The sequence below is a fragment of the Archocentrus centrarchus genome, chromosome 1 (assembly GCF_007364275.1).
Source record: "Archocentrus centrarchus isolate MPI-CPG fArcCen1 chromosome 1, fArcCen1, whole genome shotgun sequence".
NCBI lineage: Eukaryota > Metazoa > Chordata > Actinopteri > Cichliformes > Cichlidae > Archocentrus > Archocentrus centrarchus.
Window position 1 is genome coordinate 38,262,144 of NC_044346.1, and position 21,794 is coordinate 38,283,937.

The window sequence follows — 21,794 nt, forward strand, 5'->3', positions numbered from 1 at the left end:
AGAGAAAAATCTCTAATCATTTATATACATTTAGTAAAAATCAATGATTATTGCACTTGCTGTTTAGTTTAGGTGAATGAGTAAAACGGAAGGAAGGACCTTCGATGGCGCGCTCTTACACACTTGAAGCAGCCGCTCGCTGAAGGAGCTGCCACAGTCCCACGCATGGGGTGGGAGTCGTTCCCCAGTATGGATGCCAGTTTGGCCTGCGTCCTCCCGAGCCAACCCTACTATATAAAAAGAAGTTTACCGACATGATTAAAATAAATGATAAGAGTGAAAGAATACCACAAAGGTTTTAACCTTTTAAAGGCTTTTACTCTGACCATTAAAAACATTACTTCAAACATTAGCAAAGAATGTTTCAAGGCGCTGGGGTCGCTCAGAGGTTGAGCAGGTGACCATATACATATGCCGTGCAGCAGTACGGGCGGCGCAGGTTTGAGTCCCGGCCTGTCGCCGTTCCCCATGTGTCTTCCCCCGTATTTCCTGTCACTCTCCACTGTTGATAAAAGCCATTATGGCCAAAAAAAAAAAAAAGATCATTTCAAAAAGTGTGATTTTAAAAAGTATCAGTGCTAAAAATGCCTAATGTACTATTAAAACAGTACCAAAAAATACTGAATGTAAAGCGTCATTTAAAAAAAAATACCACAGAGCAAAGACGAGTGCTAAATATCATTTTAAAACATCACCAGAGTCAACATAACGAAAATACCAAAATCAGTTTTCTAGAGATAATTGTATCACAAAAACCGTCAAAGCAGTACAGCTAAAACACCAAACTGCATCGATATATTTCTCAGGTGGAGTTTATAGCAGATGATGAAGTTTCTGGACCCTTTAAAATCAAATCGATCTGTCCTCAGATGACTCGTCCTGTAGGAACGCCATAAAACTCAAAAAAACTAAACAACTGTGGAGAAATGATCAGGAAACGAACCTTCACTTGATCATAAGCAGCTTAGTGTAATATTAATTGACTGTGATGGACAGAGCTGTGCAGTGCTGCTCTGTGCCCTGCAGAAGGCATCACAGTAACACACAAACCACAAAGCTTAGCCTCTACGTGACATCACATAGGAACGGCTGGGCACTAAATTTATTATTTGAATACCCTGAATATTCTGGATGTAACGGATTTTTGTGGTTTAAAAATCCAGAAAATGGGTTTAAAAGGGGGAAATATGTGTAAAAACGTGCTCCATGTTGCTTTTAGTGTCCTAAATCTGTCTGTGTGCAGAGGAGGCATGACCCACCCCGATCACAGGTCACAGGTCATGAGCGGGCATGGTCGTGCATGTTGCTGCAGCCTAACATGTCAGTGATCACATACGTGTGCGTGCTGTTGTGTCCGCTGCCCTCGGACTCTGTCATTGAATATGAAGTATTGTGAAACGATTCTGCAGAATGTAACTAACAGATGTTTGCACCACACTTTCTCCTTTTTCTCCTTATTTTTCTTTTCTCAAAATCTGTCCTCATCACACCTTCACCTCCTCGGCTTCTCTCTTCTTCCTTTTTATCATTCACTTCTCGCCTCTCCCACTCCCTCCCTCACTTTTCTCGATTCTCCCTGCTACCCGGACTGCATGCCACAAAGGAGGACAAAGTGGTTAGCATCTTTTTTCTTTTTTTTTTCTGTTCTCTCTGTGTGCCGTGAATGTGACGTCTGTAATACCTGAAGGTAAAGGGAAGAAATGCTGGCTGCGTTTAGATCTGGAGCTGGGATCTCTCCTGTGTGTTGATTTCTATCCCGGAAATATGACGTAAAACCAAATAAGTTTGGTTCCTTACATGTTGGTGGGACTCATCATTTCCCAGCTGAAAGAAAAGGGGAAGAAATCCAACAGTATCAGATGCAAGAGAGCGAGCTATCGGGTTGGAACGTAGCCAGTGTTTGCACAAATCCACTGATGGATTACTGACTTAACTGAACAAAGGGAGTCTCTGATAGTTGGTGTTATTTCTCTGAGCCTTTACTGTACTATCTGGGGTGGAGACACCTGGCACCGCTGTCTCCTCAGCGGTTTTTCCCTCCATGTAAATCCTGACTAACTCTGTGTCCATTGTCTGTCTCCTCCCCCTGCAAAGTGTCTCATAGTGAAGGACAGGGTAAGACTTGCTGGGCAATCCATGGATTTTTGCTGCATGGGTCTCTACTATTGTCCCCTCCTTCCACACACGGGTCTGTGCTCATTCGCAGTTTCAGAAGAGGGATTCAGACCCGCCATCGGTTTTTGCCTCACCGATCATTGCTAAGTGTTCTCAGGGCAGCTGGCTGGTGACCCCGTATTCACACTCTAATTCTGAGAATGAACGCAGACCCTGAAAATCAAGTGGCAGGCAGAGCGAGCATGAGCCATGACATAGGCTGTCTGCAGAGGGTGTCTGACCCTTCTGACCCATCCTGACCCCCTCTTCCTGTGGCTGTAGGCATGGCTGTGCTATGAAGGGGAAGAATAAATATTTAGACAAAACAAAAATGGGGTCTGGGAGATTGGCATTTCAGCTGGCATGTATATATGAATGTAAGAAAGACCTTTTATCTGCATAATGAATGCACACTCATGCCTGTGCATGCTTTCCCTGCCTGTGTGTTTGAGACCAGACCAGCCTTGCCATGGGGAGACGGGAAGGGCCCAGGTATATATATATTTATATATATGTTCCAGTTTGTCCATTTACCACTTCCTGTTAATGCTTGGTCACTGCAAAATACTTTGTTACTGCTGAGACCTGTCAAGTTCAGAAAGAGGTTTAGCTGTCTGATGTTACACCTTCTGAAAAATAGTCGGAAGTTTTACAGCTCCATGCAGGTTAAAGCCAGAGTAGAACTGTGAAAAGTTAACTCATATGAGGGGTGATCCAAACGTTCTGGAAACGGGCCTGTAAAGATCAAAAACCTTACCGCTTTTAAATTTGGCCAGTCTTCCAATCACGATCATCTTCTCGAGCACCTCTGGACTGTAGAGGTGCAGCAGAAACATCCGTCTGTCTGCAAGACATGATGCACAAAACCTACAGCAGTTCTTTCTGAGATTTAGTCAGAAACAAAAACGGGAGAACTGAAATATAGAATTAGTTTAAACAGTCCCAGGTTGCTACAGAACGGCTCGCGAGCTCTGAAGTGTGATAAGAAGCTGGTGTGTATCCGTGGCCCTCTCTGTGAAGCTGCCCTGCTTTTGCTGGTGCTATAGCTTGTTAATGTCTGAGTGTTTGTTTATGTGTGTTTAATGTCAGCTCCAGATGGCTTCCAGAAACTGAACTAACTGCCGACAATCTGTCTCCTTTGTAGAGGCGCACTGCCTCCCAGTGGAGAACAGGCGGGTCCTGGCTCCAAACACAAACACCTGACATCCTCCAGTGCCAAAGAAAAAGTGTCTTTCAAGCCACATTAAGGCTTTTCCAAACTCTCACATGCACACTTCATTTTTTAATTTTTCTGTTATCTGGTTGCAGCTGTGTGTGTGTGTGTGTGTGTGTGTGTGTGTGTGTGTGTGTGTGTGTGTGGAAGCATTCAGTTAGTTTCACGCACACATTCAGCTGCATCAACAACTGCATGCTTACACTGCAGTTTTTCACCAGAAGGGAGGAAGCGCTGCATACTCTCCATCACGTTTCTCAGTACTGGGAGACTAACCTGCTGCACACTTATCTCCTCTCTTTTCATACACAACTTAATCTGCAGCCTACACACACACACACACACACACACACACACACACACACACACACACACACACACACACACACACACACAGTGTTCTCTCTATTTTAATTGTCTCAACTTGTGTCTTTCCTCTTTTCCTGCATCTGCTGATACACCAACACAAAGCTGTTCACCTTCTTTGCATATAAAACCATTTATGAGGATGACAGCTATGACAGCATAGTCTGGATTTTAGAGTTGACAGCTATGTCCATCAGATACGTCTAATAATAGGACCTCGTTGACCGGATATGTCAGTGTTAACAGTCTTAATCAGAATCAGAATCAGAATCAGAATCAGAAGGTTTTTATTGCCATATGTGTGAACAGGTTCACAGCATTAGGAAATTGCTGCGGTACTTCGTGCTTACAGAAAAAAAAAACAAATAAGTATAAAAACTATAAGACAATATACAAGTATACAAATTGCAAATATACAGAGATATTAGAGCTATAACTATAGCACAATATTACAAAATTACAAAATATACAGTGCAGAGACTAATTAAAAGATAGAAGAATGTAGACTATATTCCACTAATATGTACATCAGTGCAGTCAGACAGGTGCATAGACATAGGGTCATCAGCGTTTGTGGAGGGTGGTGGTAACAGTCTTAGGGTAATTGTTCATGAGTCCAACAGCAGAGGGGAAGAAACTGTTCTTATGGCGGGAGGTTCTGGTCCGTATGGACCGTAGCCTCCTGCCTGAGGGGAGAGGGTCAAAAAGTCTGTGCCCAGGGTGAGAGTGGTCGGCTGTGATCCGACCTGCACGCCCCAGTGTCCTGGAGGTGTACAGGTCCTGGAGAGATGGGAGGTTACAGCCAATCACCTTCTCAGCAGAGTGCACAACGCGCTGTAGTCTCTGTTTGTCCCTAGTGGTGGCTCCAGCGTACCACACAGTGATGGAGGAGGTGAGGATGGACTCAATGATGGCAGTATAGAACTGCACCATGGTCCTTGCTGGCAAGTTGAATTTCTTCAACTGCCGCAGGAAGTACATCCTCTGCTGGGCCTTTTTGATGACAGAGGTGATGGTGGGCTCCCACTTGAGGTCCTGGGTGATGGTAGTTCCCAGGAAGCGAGAAGAGTCCACTGTGGTGATGGGGGTGTCAGTCAGGATGATGGAGGGTAGAGGGGCTGTGTGCTTCCTAAAGTCCACTATAATCTCCACTGTCTTCTGGGCGTTCAGTACCAGGTTATTGTGGCTGCACCAGGACGCCAGACGTTTGACCTCCATCCTGTAGGCCGACTCGTCCCCGTCTGAGATGAGTCCGATGAGAGTCATGTCGTCTGCAAACTTAATAAGCTTGACAGACTGGTGGTCAGAGGTGCAGCAGTTGGTATACAGGGAGAAGAGCAGAGGAGAGAGGACACAGCCCTGAGGAGTGCCAGTGCTGATGGTCCGGGAGTCCGAGACATTCTTCCCCAGCCTCACGTGCTGCTTCCTGTTCGTCAGGAAGTCAGTGATCCACCTGCAGATGGGATCAGGCACGTTCATCTGGGACAGCTTTTCTTGGAGGAGATCAGGGATGATGGTGTTGAAGGCAGAGCTGAAGTCCACAAACAGGATCCTGGCGTAGGTTCCCTGGGAGTCCAGATGCTGTAGGATGAAGTGCAGAGTCAGGTTGATGGCGTCGTCCACAGACCTGTTGGCTCTGTAGGCAAACTGCAGGGGGTCCAGAAGGGGGGCTGTGAGGGACTTGAGGTGGGACAGCACCAGACGCTCAAATGACTTCATGACCACAGAAGTCAGTGCCACAGGTCTGTAGTCATTTAGTCCAGTGATCCTTGGCTTCTTGGGGACAGGAACAATGGTAGCGGTTTTAAAGCAGACAGGCACGTGGCAAGCCTCCAGTGAGGAGTTGAAGATGTTCGTGAACAATGGGGCAAGCTCGTTAGCACAGTGTCTCAGTGTGGCAGGTGAGACACCATCTGGACCTGGAGCTTTGCGAGCTTTGACACTCCTGAACTGCTTTAGCACCTGGTCCTCCTGAATACAAAAGACTGTGGGGGTGGGGGAGGAGGGGGACTCTGGGGTGGGAGTCCTTGATGATGTGGGCTTCTCTGAGGTGTGGGGATTGGGGGAGGTTGGGGGGTGAATATTTGTGTTGGCTGTATTGTAGTTGGGACTGGTGGAGGTGTGAAGGCTGCTGAACTGACCATCAAAACGACAATAGAACTCGTTCAGTCTATTTGCAGTTTGTAGGTCGTCTGTGGAGTGGGGGGTTTTAGGCTTGTAGTTGGTAATCTGCCTAAAACCTTTCCATACAGAGGCTCATCCATAATATGAGCCTTTAATGCTTAAAGTGCTTTGTTTCAGCTCCCTTGCTTTAAAGCAAAGGCCCACGTAAGAGTTCAGAGGTTTTTAGACGTGCTTTGTGTTATTTTTTTGCTATTTTAACTGCTGAGTTCAAGGAGTCCAGCTGGGCAAGAAACAAGAGCGATCATTCAGATCCAAGTAATCAGGTCGCTCCTCATAAATCAGCACAGAGAAATAAGCTGTTCAACAAACTGAAGTCATTTATTACGTTTAGTCTGCCTGACTTTACCATGTGAAAAATAATAGACTAAACAGAGTTTTTGACAAAATAACTACAAACAAAAAAACATTGTGTGCACCTGTTCGTACTTAGATTTTCTTAATTAAGTACTCAACAAGCCTCCAACATGAAACTCCAAACAGTTTTTTCTACTCCTCTGTGTGTGTGATGTCAGAAATGGCAGATTACCTTATATGGTCATCTGAAGGGACCCGTGATGCCGTGCATTGGTCCTTTTACTCAGTCAGTGGTGGCGAGCACATGTGAGGTTTTTTGGTCACAACAATAATAATATCATCTAGGAAATGTTCCTATTGTTACACTGTTTAAACCACAGCATCGCTGGTTTGAATGTGTGTGTGTGTGTGTGTGTGTGGGGGGGTGTTGCTACATGTCACTGTTTCTCCTCAATAATTGCCACGTCTCTACTCAGCAATTAAAAAAAGACAGTGCTGCTTTTAGTGCTCACAACACTTCAAGAGGATTTTTTTTTATTTAAAAAGTTGTAAAACTGGTGAGAAATCTATTTTGCTTATGCTTATATGGTTTTACAAACTCTCTCCAGGGCGCTGATGCGAAGCGCAGTGAGAGAATTATTTCAAGCTCGGAGGTGAGAAACCGGTGTGGATTTACAGCCACGGCAGCTTTGCTTTCCCTTCAGCCCACAGAGTGGGTCCGGCCTGCTTACAGAGTTGATCTACAACCTTATTAGTGGAAATGGAGCATTATGTCCTCGGCGGTCGTCTTTCTTCTCACCATTCACGATTTACCGTTCCCCGTGAATGATGGCAGTTTACGCTCGGCGCCGCCTCGTATGTCATTCTGTCGATGTGTGTGTTTGTCTTGAAGGCGGGGTCCCTACACACACACACACACCGAGAGCCGACTGCCCCCCTCCCCACTGATCTGCCGTCCCCGAGGCTCCCATCTATTCTGCCCATTTAAGGAAAGCTGATGTTCACACAGTTCGGCCTAAATGGATGCTGTTCTCGCTGAATGCTGCTTTCCTGTTCTGTCAGCAGATGGATGTCCCAGACGCCGGGGGTGGGAAATGAAGTGGGTGGGGGTGGAGAGTTACAGACATGAGAGTGACAGGTGTGTCGTGTCTTCATTTGTCAAGCCAGCCAGGTGTGTTAGCTAGCTGAGAAAGTGAGGAGCGATTAGAAGAAAAACGATAATGGAAAGAGTAAAGCCAAGGTGAAAGGGAAAGAGAAGGAAGGAAACCAATGGAGGGGAAAGACGAGCAATGGAGAGGAAGTAAGACAAAAAATAAGAGAGAAGAAATGGGAAGTGGAAAGGAAAAGAAATGCAAACGAAGAGGAACAGGAGGAATTAGTGAAAAGGAAATAAGGGGAAATAAAGGATATAAATTAAGGAAGGGAAATTTCATTGCAAGAAGGAATGAAAGAAAAACGGAGAAGCCAATGAGAGGAGAGAAGGGTTGAGGAATGAGAAGGACAAGGAAGTCAAAGCTTAGAGAAGAGAGGAAAGGAAAGACAAATAGAATGCCTTTATTATTGTCATTATACAGGATGTACAATGAGATTGGAGGGCCACTCCAGCTCAGTGCCATGCAATAGACTTTCTAAATGGAGGGAAGAGACAAGACCATTTAGTAGAAAGGAAATGAGAAAAAAGAAAGGATATAAGTTAAGGAAAGGTGAAAGGGGAGGAGGGTGGAGGAATGAAAAGAAAGAAATGAAAAGGGAAAGCAGGGAAAGGGAATAAGAAATAAGAGCAGAGCCAATGAAGCCAAGAAAAGTGAGGAGGTGAAATAAATTGTGAGGAAAGGAACAGATAGGAAATAAGAAACAGAGAAAGATAAGAGTGAAGGAAAGGAAATGGGTTAAGGGAAAGAAATACAGAAGGAGAGGAGAGAAGGGTGAAGGAATGAAAACAGAAAAGGAAAGTTAAGCTCAAAGAGGACAGGAAAGGAAAAAGGAATCGATGGTGGAGGAATGAAAGGCAGGAAAGCGCTTAGTTTAAATACGTGATGGGGAAGGGGAAGAATGTTAATAAGGAGAAGAAAGTAAAAGGGAGGTAAAAGAAAGAAAGGAAAGAACAGCAAAGGACAAAGTTGGCACGATGGGAAAAGGAAAGAGGAGGAGGAGAGAATCCAGAGGAAGGAACGAGAGCCGAGCGTTCAGGTTCAGACCAGGAAGTTTCCTCTGAGTCGTAGCTTCACTCAGTTTATTTGAGAAAAAATTCTCCTTTTAATTTTTGTTATCATTGTCTTTTAGGACTACACACACACACACACACACACACACACACACACACACACACACACACACACACACACACACACACACACACACACACACAGCTTCACTGGCTTGTCTGTGTGATTTTGTTACCATGGAGAAGCACATTTTTAGGCAGAAGGAGGTTGACATTATTACACGACAGAAACAGCAATGCTTATTCTACACACACACACACACACACACACACACACACACACACACACCTCGCCTACAGGCAGTCGCCCACGCCGCACTCTTCTAGGCATGAAGGTTTTAGGAGCGTCCTACATTCACGTCGTGTAACACACATCACGCAGACACTCCGTGGCGTGCACTCGCGCTGCAACATGAACTCGCGGTGACACCGGAGTGGGCTGCCAATGGGTGGGTGGAGCTAATTGGAGGGTCACACTGATGCTGGTAGCAACACATGTGTCTCTCTCACACATGCACTCGTTACTGGGTGCATGTATATATGTATGCAATGACACACACACACACACATACACTAATTCCCCCTACACATGTTTCAAACAATCTAGGAACACAGAGTGCAATCACTCCAGTAAAGGATTAAATGTTTCCTCTGTGTGTGTGTGTGTGTGTGTGTGTGTGTGTGTGTGTGTGTGTGTGTGTGTGTGTTTACTACCCTCCCTCGGTGGTGTAAGCTTTGAAGCATATACAGAACCACAGAGGTGATGAATGTCTCTATGATGATTTCATGTTAACTCCTCATCAGTGGCAGCAACCACCAAAGCAGCGTCTACTGCAGATGGTGCTTAATGAAGCTCAGTAGTTGGGTTGGGTCGTATCTATTTTTTTTAAATGCCTTCCTGACATTTTACCAGCGTATGCAATAGATTATATGACGGTACTGTGTTTTTAAAAAAAGCAAGACTATGCCTCTACTAAGGATGAACAGAAACTCCCTCCACACCATGCATGAAGTGAGTCTCTGGATCCAGAAGGACATTTTTATCTGCATTTGGAGTGTGTGATGTTTTCTGTTCCCTTCTTCAAATCAAAACCACACCTGCTGTGCCACCTGCAAACTTTACAATGATGTTTGTGGCCTCTTTCTAAGCAGGCATGGGTGTAGCATGAATACAGGAGGGGGCTGAGAACACAGAGGGAGTACCTGTGGTATTCCCATGGGTGTAGTTGTCCACGCTTACCACCTGGAGAAGGCGCACTGTAATAATGGGAGGCGGGGATTCGAGGTGTGCAGTAGTGATGTAGAAGCTTCGGCTATCAGTGGAGACAGGAAGAGGGGTGAGGGCCACAACGGGGGTCTGACAGAGGGGTCTGACCTGGCAAAGAGGTGATAAAAGCCTGTCTTCACCCCTTTGGTTGGGCAGCATGCATGGCTGACGTCTTCAGGCGAGTCGGATGTAAAGCCTGCGGTCCGTGCATGGAGAGCTGCACAGACATCATGGATAATCAGTGATTTCTTTTTTTAAGATGGACCCCATCCTCAAAACAGTCCTGTAGGTCAGCACCTGGTTGCTATTTGTCCAAATCCATCATCCATCCAGAAACTAACTTTTGTCCAAAACCTCTGACAGTGAAATGATACCAAGAAAATCCTACTGAGCATGTGCAGAGTAAGTTCAAGCACTCCAGCTCATTTCAGGTTGAAGAGCCTGGCTGTCATTACAGCCCCCCCCCCCCCCCCCCCCCCCAGTGATCCTTACCATTAAAAGCTGTAAGAGGTTTGAAGAAAGGGTGTCACTGTGGCATCATAATTAAAACTGGGTTTAATGTTTAAATGTTATTAAGATGTGAAGATTTGATCATGTGGCTGACGTTTGATTTTAAATATTTTATATCACAGCATGCACATAAAGGAGGGGAAATGGGGTGAATTATAGGTTAAAAGCTATGAATTGTGAGTATGAATTGTGAGCTTGTATTGTTAACTGATGATGAGTTGTATAAGGGTGAAAGGATTACCGGCCACTGCTAATCTGGTGCCCCTCCGCCGAGGTGGAGAAAGATACAGAGAGAAAGAGACTGTAGTGTGTGGCTGGGCGGCTGCCCGACAGCTGTGGGCCGTGCCGGCAGCTGATTTACTTTAGATTAGTCTGGACATCCGCCAACTAGGATTCAATCAGGCCATGATGAATGTGCTTTGGCTCACTGAAGGCTAACTGCTAAACTGACTGCTAACAGTGCATCCCACTGCCTGTCAAAGAGGAGTAACATTTTGGGGGCTTCCAAAGGTCCCAGAGGTGTTTTGTTTTCACTTTGTGCCAAGGCTCTGCAACGTAACACAAAGGACGACTGTGTTTCCTCTCTGCTGTGGCTTTATTCTCTGCAGAATAAACCGGCGGGATTATAAATGCGGCGGCAGATAAGTCCTGTTGTTTTTGTGCTGTCGAAGTGAGGTGATATTCAGTAGCCATGGCTACGTGTGAGTATTTGATGTCGTCTGTGGGTTTGATTTAGAGGATGAAGACTGGGACTTAATCATCTTCATCTTTACATTCCTGTACACATCACTCTTAATATGCAGCTGGATTTATAGAGACTGGATTGTAGAAATCATGGCCTGCTGGTGTAAACATGATAGAAATGATATATAACACAATCACTTTTCTTCCTTCTCTTCATCTACATTATTGTTTCTAGCCTTATAACGCCTTTATTCATCATCAGGAGAATAACGGCTTAATCTAGAAAAATATACATCGTATTAGGAAATACTGTGCAGTACCAGTACAAGTACAGATAAAATCATAATATCCATGTGGAGCTGTTAAAGCCCGCGAGTGAAAACTGCAAAGTTTAAAGATTTGTTTCTCCTTTTTTTTACATGTTTGTTTGTTTTAAAATAAATCTATAAATGAATCAAACTGTTGTTCAAGTCATAATAATATTATTTATAACAGTAGAGCTGTATTAGAGGCAAAACATGATCTCTTAAGGGACTCCTCTGACCACAGACTTCACTGAACTGTGTTCACAGATAATGGATGTGTTCAAACAGTTTGCCATATCATCGTGCTCTTTAATATTTTATTAGCTTCTGCAAAGGAAGGAGGAAAAGCAGCAAGTGTGGGACTGCTGACCCCCCCCCCCATGTTTTACAGTTAGTTTGGGTGTTTTTTTGCACAATGCAACACTTTTTAATACCAATAAAAAACCAGTAAAGTTATGGTACGAAGCTACAAGCATAATAAAGTCATAATAAAGTTCACCTATGTTGTGCAGATCTTTTTAATGCTGCAGATTTAACCTCCTGACATTGAGCAGGTCACCTACAGCCCATCTAGACTTAGGAGTTTGGATAAAGTTGGATAATTTTTGCCTGTTTATGACACATGGAAGAAGGCTGCAGGATAGTTTCTGAAAATGTGCCCTTTTAGCATGTGGCCAGAACAAAACCCAGCCGTGAGCCTAGATGGGTTTCTGGTGACCTGGTGGATGTTAAAAGTTAAATATACTTTAAGCAAGCTTGCCAAAAACGTCTTTCCTTTTGACCTCTCCAGGTAATGTGGGTATGCAACCAGTGCCGTAAGCAACAGGAGATTCTCACCAAATCAGGCGAATGGTTTTCGGGGTCAGGGGTGCGGCCCGGGAGCCTGGGCACCTCTTTAAATGATCCAGCCACGGGAGGTGAGGCGCAGCGGGACAGGAAGCTACTTCGCTCCAGGTCCCAAGCCCCGCCTTCCGGCACCAACGCCAACACAGGGCCGCCAGACGGGACACATCCGCCCGCTGGTGTCACCGCTCCCAAGGGTGCTGACACCATGCTTGGCTCTCGCTCTCAAAGTGAACCCCCTAGAGAAAAGTAAGATCCCTCTTTGTTTGCAACCTGTCCCTTTTTTTCATTTTTATCACAGGAATTGGTGAAAGCTAGCAGTGCTGCAGGATACAGTTTTTATGCTATATTAATTTGCTGAAGCTCTTGTGTTTTTTAATCCCCTGTGCAGCTCTGAGTGTGCTCTAGCTTAACCAGTGAAGAGAGTTGGTCACAGCCAGGTCTTGAGATCATTTTGACTCAGTCCCTTTGTTTTAATTCTTTGTTGTGCTTGGTAAGAATTCACAGCTGTCTCATCCTGGTTAGCCTAAAACACCTGATGGGGTACCGTCATCACCCTGTCAGGCAGGCAGCCAACCTTCAACTTTGTGAGCGTGATAACTCGAGTATGATGTCACCTAGGATGTTCAAATTGATACCATAGCTGTAGCTACCAAAAATCTCAGACAAGTTCAAAGACAAGCTCAAGGTCAGCGGTCAGAGGTCAAGTTTTCTGAAAATCTTGTGAACATGATAACTGGAGAAAGACGCAACCTAGCATTTTCAAATCAATGCCATAGATGTAGCTACTACAAATGTCAGACAAGTTAGCTTTTACCATAATAATGCCAATCACAGAAAGCAATAGTATTCTCAGTAGTTTCTATTTATTATGATTTTACCTGGTTCTTAGCCATTTATGAGTAACTGAGGCTCATATGCACCCATTAAGATCTTTACGTGCCATTAAGATGCCACCTAAAGATTCTATTGCCAGGGGGCTGAGGGGGAGCACTGGCAGTCTGTCGATAGCCCTTCGAGATAAAACTAAGAAGTTTTTGAAATATTAAAAGAATATATAAGAAGTACAGCATCTGTCTTTCTAAACCGAACAAAGAACACTCCTGTGTTTGTGTCGGTAAAATAACTTGAAATAATTTCTGTCCTCTTTTAGGAAAAGGCCAGTTTCCTTCCATGAGCAAAACGGTAAGGGAGGCATGGGACGTGGTTCTGGCCGGAGACCTGTAGACAAGTTGCATTCATCTCTGGACGAGCGGGTGGGTCCTGGAGACAGAGGAGAGCGAAGGTTGGGAGACGGACGGCGGCTGGAAAAGATCCACTCTCAGGACTACGAGGATGGGGATGAGAACCTGGGTCGTTCAGAAACACACCGGAGGCGCCCGGAGGACGAGGAGAAGAGAGAACGGCAGCGGCGTGAGGAGGAGTTCCAGAACCGCTATCGTAGTGACCCCAATCTGGCCAGATACCCAGTCAAACCACAGAAGGAGGAGCAGGAGATGCGCATGCATGCTAAGGTGTCGAAGGTACGGCACGAGCGACGACACAGTGATCTTGCAATAAATGAGGTCGGACTGGGGCCTGGTGAAGGAGGAGGCGGTGGAGGTGGGGGTGGAGGCAGCGCAGGAGAGGTACCAGAAAACCGTCTTGCCAGGAGGATTGGAGGTGGGGAAGGAGACCGCAAGGCCCCCTTGGAGAATCACAGAGCCTACTCTGTGGATAGGACTGTGGGGGTTGGAGGTGGGACGCCATCTGCCGGTGGTGGGGGGCGATCAGGGCACCAACCTGGGGGACCTGTGCCTCCAGACTGGGGTCCAAACAACAGCCGCCTGGACCACGGACCCCAAGACGCAACACGGACACCAAGGGAGAAAGGTGTGGATAACCTGCTTAGGAAGGACTCTCAGGGCTCGGACCAGTCGGAGTCTTTGCGGCCGCCCCCTCCACGGACATACAAGAGCAAGCGAGGAGTCAACAAGAGACAGATGTCCATCAGCAGCTCAGAGGAGGAGGGCGGCTCCACGCCCGAGTACACCAGCTGTGAGGACGTGGACATGGAAAGCGTCAGCGAGAAAGGTCAGTCAGACAGATGTGCTCACCTCACTAGCTTACTAAGCTAAATCTCTCTAAACATACATACCTTACACTGTGTGCTGCCATTCGTTCCTGTACATTAGATACTTTTTCTTACTTGTTGAGGCTTCTTTTTCGCTCACAAGTCTTCTTGTGAGCTCTGCGAGGTCTCGCCGAGGCCACGTGTTCCTGTGATCGTCATTCTGTGTATCGGAGAGGACCTTCACTTGGTCTCTCCTGTATTCTCATCATTGTGGAGCGCTTTCCGACCACCGTATGCCCAGAGTGCTCTGGGCAAGATTAGAGTCACAGCAGTAATGGGTTTGATGGCTAATTGTAATCTGACCTGCTGCTAATACTCTGGGAAACAGATCAATAGACCACACAAGAGATCCGCCACAATTCTTAACCATTGTTGATCAGATATAGGGTATAATAAAAACATAATCCCACATTTCATGGCCATATTTGCCTCCCCTCTGCCATCTTCTTCCTTGGTAGTTGAATACAAATAATGTGAGAAAAGCGAGAGATATTTTAAGATTACTCTAATACCAACACTTTCTAATTTTGGACTGTAATACTATACGATAAGTGATAGGATAAAGTGTCCACCCAGCATGCAGTGCATTACTATCCCTGTGTGTTATCCACACCTCTGTGCTGTGGCTAAACCCCGCTGCTCTCAGGACAGCTCTCATTTATTTGGAGAGTCCCTGTGATTTAGGCCAGCAGATTTGTGGAATTAGGTCAGTGGCTCGCTGGCTACGTAATGCTTCGCTGACAGCCAGCTGCAGCAGCCAACCATGCAGCACCAGTTAAAATCAAGCCTGGTTGCAGCTGCACGCTACATGGTTTCCACCAGTTTCTCGGCACTTATGAATTTCTCTGCTCTAACAGGAGTGATGGGCTGTGCTAAAATAACACATGCAAGAGATATTGGGGTTTAAGAGGCACCGGGCAGAGTTATTGCATCAGCTTATCGCTCTCAGCGGTCAGTCCCAGAAGGAGGCTGTTCCAGATGTTTTAATCCAGATTACTATAACTCGGGGACTGGTAATGGGTAGATGGTGTGGATTGGGATTATTAGCTGTTTTAAACACTCTTTAGATAGCTGGTTCTCAAAGCAGGATGTCTTATTTTACCCTAATCTTTGCCAACAAGAAAGATTCACAGGATAATATGCAGCATGCTTCCCTACATAGAAAACTATGAGATGGAAGACGTTGCATTTTCTGTGGCATTATCACATTGCTCCTGGTGTTGGCTTCAATTAGACACAGCCAGAGACTTTTTTGTGTCAAGAGATTGTCTTGGTGTCAGTCTCTGTGTCTGAGATGTCATTAAAAAGCTCTACAGACTATAGCAAAATCTCACCAATCAGCAGTCATCTTGAAACTCCTCTGAGCGCTTATTTGACTATTTTGAAGCATTATTTGAATTAGCTTTAAATTTCAGACATGAAGGCTCTGTTTCCCCGACATGGATCAAGCCTTGTGCTTGACTGTGAACTTCATTCAGTGGAGGTCTTCATTGAATTTTTCTCTAAATCTCATATGTATGGAATCATCAATCATTTAGATAAAAATGGCACTTTTTTTTTCCTCCTGAAGATTATACTCCTACTGTAATCTTTGCTGTTGTAGAGTTTTCCATAGATTTGACTTCAGGATTAGTGTCTATGACTGTATATAGATACCAACAAAATCACACGTTGGTTTGTGAAGTCAGTCAGCATTTTTGATCATCACCATCTTGGTGTTTTAAAGACAAACGCTGCTGTAATCAGACAAGAAGGTGGAGTGCAAATTTGTCAGCTGTTGTTACCAAGCTTGCTTAAAAGCTGTACCCATATAGTGTATGGGTGCTTTGCACAGACACGGATACCTGCACCAAAACTGGAGCAAGTTACCTGCACAGCACACCATGCTATCTTTATTAAACAGCACCAACACTGCAAACTTGATGGAGAGGTGGAGCCACAGCTGCCTACACCTGTTTGTGCTCTAAAGTTGGACATTGATGACGTGGGAGTCTATCTGGACTGAGTCAGCCTCAAGTGGGCATCAGAGGAACTGCAGCTTTCAGCACTTGACGTCATTTTTCAGTCCTGGATGTTGCCATGAGACAAGCTCATGCTAGTGTCTTATGATTTAATTTTTAGAGACTCACAAATAAAAACATTTTTCCACATGGAGACTAATTACGGACTTTGCAGTGTTTTACTGGCCAAAGTGGAAAAAGGCATTCATCTGCAATTTATTTTACAGGTTTTATGGTTAATATTTGTGTTAAATCAGAACGAAAACTTGGTATACGATGTATTTTTAATCTGATACAGTAAACCAGTTAGAAAATATACTGCTCCAAAAAATGTAAGAAACACTTTGAAAAGCACGTCAGATCTCAATGAAATAAATCATGCTGGATATCGACCCTGATATGGACTGGATAATGTGTTAGGAATGAAAGGAGGCCAGATTGTTTGATGGAAATGAAAATGATCAACCTACAGAGGCTGAGTTCAAAGACGCCCCAAAAATCAAAGTGAAAAAAAAAAATGCAGCAGCTGGAACTGTCATGGTCCTGGGCCAGTGGCCCAGCGTTTTGAGTTTCTTTTGTGTAGCTTTCTTTTGTTGTACTTTTTCTGGTTGTTTTCTTAGTGTTTCTTTTAGTTTTTCTGTTTGTTGTTTGAGTGTGCGGGTTGGTTTCCTTTGTTTCATTTTGTAAGGTTGCCTTGTTAAGTTTCTGTGTTTAGGTTAGTATCTGTTATGTTAGTCAGTTCCTGTTTTATTTTGACAGTCTTGTGTTCCTTGTACTTTGTGTTTAGTTTTGCTTCCCCTTTGTCATTAGTCTCATTTGGTTCACCTGTCATCCCCTGTTGTTTCCACTTGCCCTAATCCCCTTGTGTGTATTTAAGCCCTGAGTCTTCCTTTGTTCATGGTTGCGTCGTTCTGTCACGGTGGGGGGCTGTGTGTGGAGGGAAGGACCCAAGTGCAGGACATACGCAGACGTAAAGTAAAACTTGTTTATTTGCTGGGACTCGAAAAATACAAGTGGTCGGCCCCCTGCTCGCCTTCGTCCTCGTCCTCGCCGCCGCCGCTGGGAGCGCGGTCGGCCCCCTGCTCGCCTTCGTCCTCGTCCTCGCCGCCGCCGCTGGGAGCGCGGTCGGCCCCTGCTCGCCTTCGTCCTCGTCCTCGCCGCCGCCGCTGGGAGCGTGGTCGGCCCCCTGCTCGTCTTCGTCGCCGCCGCCGCTGGGAGCGCGGTCGGCCTCCTGCTCGTCTTCGTCGCCGCCGCCGCTGGGAGCGCGGTCGGCCTCCTGCTCGTCTTCGTTGCCGCTGGGAGCGCGGTCGGCCCCCTGCTCGTCTTCGTCGCCGCTGGGAGCGCGGTCGGCCCCCTGCTCGTCTTCGTCGCCGCTGGGAGCGCGGTCGGCCTCCTGCTCGCCTTCGTCCTCGTCGCCGCCGCCGCTGGGAGCGCAGTCGGCCACCTGCTCGCCTTCGTCCTCGCCGCCGCCGCTGGGAGCGCGGTCGACCTCCAGAATTGTGTTCTTTTGTTTGGACTTTTTTCCAGCCGTGTGCTGCCGCCTTCTGTTTCTTTCCTGGTTTGTTTTTTGGACATTGTTGCTCCTTGGGGTTTTCCCAAAATTTCATTGCAGCAGCTGGAACATTTTCCCAAAATTTCATTGCAGCAACTCAAACTGGTCCTCAGTGGTTTGTGTGGCCCCCACGTGCTTGTATGGATGTCTGACTTTGGGGTCCTAATGAGATGGCACTATCCTGGGGAATCTCCCCCCCAGATCTGGACCAGGACATCACTGAGCTCGGAGCATGGATGGAACAAAACATGATGTTCCAGAGGTGTTCTATTGGATTCAGGTCAGATGAGTGTGGGAGCCAGTCAATGGTATGAATTCCTTCATCCTCCAGGAACTGCCTGCATCCTCTCACCACAGGAGGCTGGGTATCCAGGAGGAACCAGGATCCACTGCAGCAGCGTAGGGTCTGACAGTGGGTCCAAGGGTTTCATCCTGATACCTGGTGGCAGTCAGGGTGCTGTTTCCTAGCCTGTAGAGGTCTGTGTGTCCCTCCATGGATATGCCTCCAAGACCATCACTGACCCACCATCAAACCGGTCGTGCTGAACGATGTTACAGGCAGCATAACGTTCTCCATGGCTTCTCCAGATCTTTTCATATCTGTCACATGTGCTCAGGGTGAACCTGCTCTCATCTGTGTAAAGCACGGGGCACCAGTGGTGGACCTGCTAATTCTGGTATTCTATGGCAAACGCCAGTCAGGCTCCATGGTGCCGGGCCGTGAGCACAGGGTGCACTAGAGGGCGTCAGGCCTTCAGGCCACACTCACATTTGTCCCTTCTCATCCCAGCACAGTCTCAGAGCATGGAGCAGACAGGCAGTTACTGCAGGAGAGCTGGACAGGGCCGTAGAAGGTCCTTAACCCGTGAGCAGGACCGGGATCTGCTCCTTTGTGCAAGGAGGAACAGGATGAGCACTGCAGAGCTACAGAATGACCTCCAGCAGCCACTGGTGTGAATGTCTCTGAGCAAACAATCAGAAACAGACTCCACCTGTAACACCATTCCTGTTTTGGGGGTTGTCTCATTGTTGACCCCCACCTGTTTTTAATTTCATGAACACCAAAGCAGCTGAAACTGATCACCAACCCCCTCTGATACTCACCTGACCACATCAATATCTCAGAAGTTTAATTAACTTGATGCTGAACTCTGATTATAAGTATCCCTTTATGTTTTCAGCAGTGTAGTTACAAACTTACACATCAGCTGTTACAGCATTTACTCTCTCTTAACTTTGGGTTTGGTCTCTGCATTTGCTTGAGGAAACTGTCTCTTTAACAGCTAAGTACTCACCAGTTAGTCTGCCTGCTGAGAGGTGCAGAACAGATAGTATATGGTGCAAGTTTACTGAATCGCACTAAGTTGTAGATGATAAGAATCCATATCAGATCTATTGGTTACTTGTAGTTCTTTGTTTGTGCTTCTGACTAAATTATAATTCCTGCTTTAGTGAAAAATTTGATACTACTTTATGTGGAGCTTTAAAATCATGTCAGTGGACACAAACACTGAAGCTTGTTACTCTGATTACAAGCATTCAAGATATAAGAGGATGATGACATGATGCATTAGGTTTCTCAGTGGGATTATTGTGAACAGTGTTTATGCACACATTGGTTTTCCATTCTTCCCAATAAACCGTCCCACAGAACACGTTTCTTCCTGAAGGAGGCCTTAATGACACAACAGCTTTGACCCAGTGTTTGAAGTTAAATGGAGGCAGGAAGAGATTCAGAGTGACTGTTAGGACAAACACCGAAGTGTTGGCTAGCTGGCAGATTTGATATATTTAGTTTAGCTGCTTAGGTTGAGCTGCGTTCAAGACATCTTACTGAAATACACTGAACTGACGCTAAGGTTGCAGACCATTTTCTTAACCACTTATCCAATACAGGGTTGTGGGGGTGCTGGAGTGTAACTCAGCTGTCATTGGGTGAGAGGCGGGGTACACCATGGACAGGTCGCCAGTCCATCACAGAGAGACAGGCAACCATTCACACTCACATTCACACCTGTGACCAATTTAGATTCTCAGTAGATTCTACATTTCACAAACATACATACAATCTGTGTCTCTCTTCCACAGTGTGTCTTTTGTCCTGTCCCAACTGGTCTCAGCAGATGACCCCCCCCCCCGAACCTGGTTCTGCTGGAGGTTTCTTCCTGTTAAAATGGATTTTGTCCTCCCCACTGTCGCCAAGTGCTGCTCCAAGGGTTCTTTTTAACTGTTGGGTTTTCTCTGTAATTATTGTAGGGTCTTTACTTACAATATAAAGCACCTTGAGGCGACTGTTGTGATTTGGCGCTATATAAATCAAATGGAATTGAATTAGTGGGACAGTCCTAAGCTAACATGCATGTCTTTGGATAATCCAGAGATAGCTGATGCAGAAATGCTGGCCAGCAGGTTTGAACCAGGAACCTTCTTGTGGTGAGGTGACAGCGCAGTGTTCCATCCTGGAACTAATGTGGTTCTCCTTATTTTCTGTTGCATTCATACTATTACTTTGTTGGCTGCTGTAGTAAGAAAAATACAAGTTTATGGTACGTTTAAGGCTTTATTTGAACTGTGTCCTCAAACGCTCAGGGGAAATTCTTATATTTTATGTATGCAAAAGTTAATTCAGGTGAAAGCTTTGGTAAGACAGATAGGATGGGTTTCTGCAGTGCTATTAGGATCCAAGTATAAAAGATGATTTGATAAACAGGAGTTATCATATTGGAGCAGTTACATACGGCCCCTTTTTTCATGTTCTTCAGATGTGTGTAAATTGGACTGTCCCATACCTTTGGCTCTCCTGCAGTGGAAAACTCTGATCTCTGTGTGCAAGAAACCTATATTGATACAGGAATAAAATTCAGAGAGATGGTCTCTTATTGATGCACTCTCTATTTAAAAATGACCACAACATTGCTGATATTAAACATTTTATGTGCAAGCAATCCCTGTGAGCCAAAAGCTCAGGTTTCAGAGTTATCTCTACTTTTGGCTCTGTATGATGATCCTTAACATGGTCATCTTGGGCACATAGCTCTGGTTGTGAGTAAAGAGTCACCACCCACTTGGTGTTCAAACCCTCTGTTTGCGAGGGGCAGCCAATCAGAAACAAACTTGCTCAAAGACAGATGAGCTAAAACAGCTTGTTTGAGACAGTGGCTGCGTGAAGGCTCAGTAAAGTGCAGAATCCTGTGCTTTAAAGCCTTTTTGTTGTCACAAACTGGCTCCAAGAAAGGGGCAACGAGGAAGTCCACACACACACCAGAAATACCAGAAACACAAATCCCAAGAAAAGCTGATGGGAACTGGAAGGAAGAGGGTGAGAGTGAGGTTATATAGCTTGGATGCTCAGGTGTGCTGCTTGAAAAGATGATCTTTCCATGTCAGCCGGTTACCAACGAGCATGAGCCAGGACTGCCTTCAGGACAGTGAGAGGAGTTTGTTTGATCTTCAGTTCAGTGACTGAAATTGATCAATCAGCAGATGGAGCCTCTCACTCACAGGCTCTGTTTAGAATAAACAATAATACCTGCAAAGAACTGTTAATAAAGAGCTGATCCATCCAGCTCGCTCATCCTCTGAAACCCAAAAGGCTGATTCGGAAGTTTAAACTGTGGAGTCAGCATTTATCCTCTCGAGAGTTTTCAGTGGACTTTTGAATTTTGGATTAGCAGCACTAGAGTCGCTCATTTTATTCAGACTTTTTTTTTTCCTGATTTCACCATTAACCATGATCATATAAGCTAACCTGTCACATTCCATTTGGTTACTACTGTTTCCCCCATAAAGCTCTGAGCTCTTTTCTCTCCCTTCCTGCAGTCTTTTGCCAAAAAACATCATATGAATTATTCCCCGTGCTCACTCACCTCAAAGTGAAGTTCCTCAAAGGCTTTTAAAGTCCCAATCTGATATTTTGTTGCTGTTGTTTTATTCCTGCTGTGAAACAGTGACTGTAAATCTCTCAGGCTCCTCTGTCATGGTGCCGAGCCAGTTTGCCTTTCTACTCTATTCGGCCATCTGTCAGTTTAAATGAGTGCTGGGGTATACTGACAGTCTCTGCTTTGTCTGTCCTATGCTATGACAGG

At 45.6% G+C, this 21,794-nt stretch overlaps 1 protein-coding gene across 1 annotated transcript in view; it reads left to right on the top strand.

Annotated features, from left to right (window-relative positions):
• Nucleotides 1-21,794, top strand: part of rims1b (regulating synaptic membrane exocytosis 1b) — an 83,746-nt gene that overhangs the window by 25,180 nt on the left and 36,772 nt on the right. Inside the window, exons 3-5 of the mRNA XM_030753469.1 lie at nucleotides 1,604-1,615; nucleotides 11,992-12,293; nucleotides 13,198-14,117. Coding sequence (XP_030609329.1) covers nucleotides 1,604-1,615; nucleotides 11,992-12,293; nucleotides 13,198-14,117 — 1,234 coding nt within the window. The remainder of the gene's footprint in view (nucleotides 1-1,603; nucleotides 1,616-11,991; nucleotides 12,294-13,197; nucleotides 14,118-21,794) is intronic.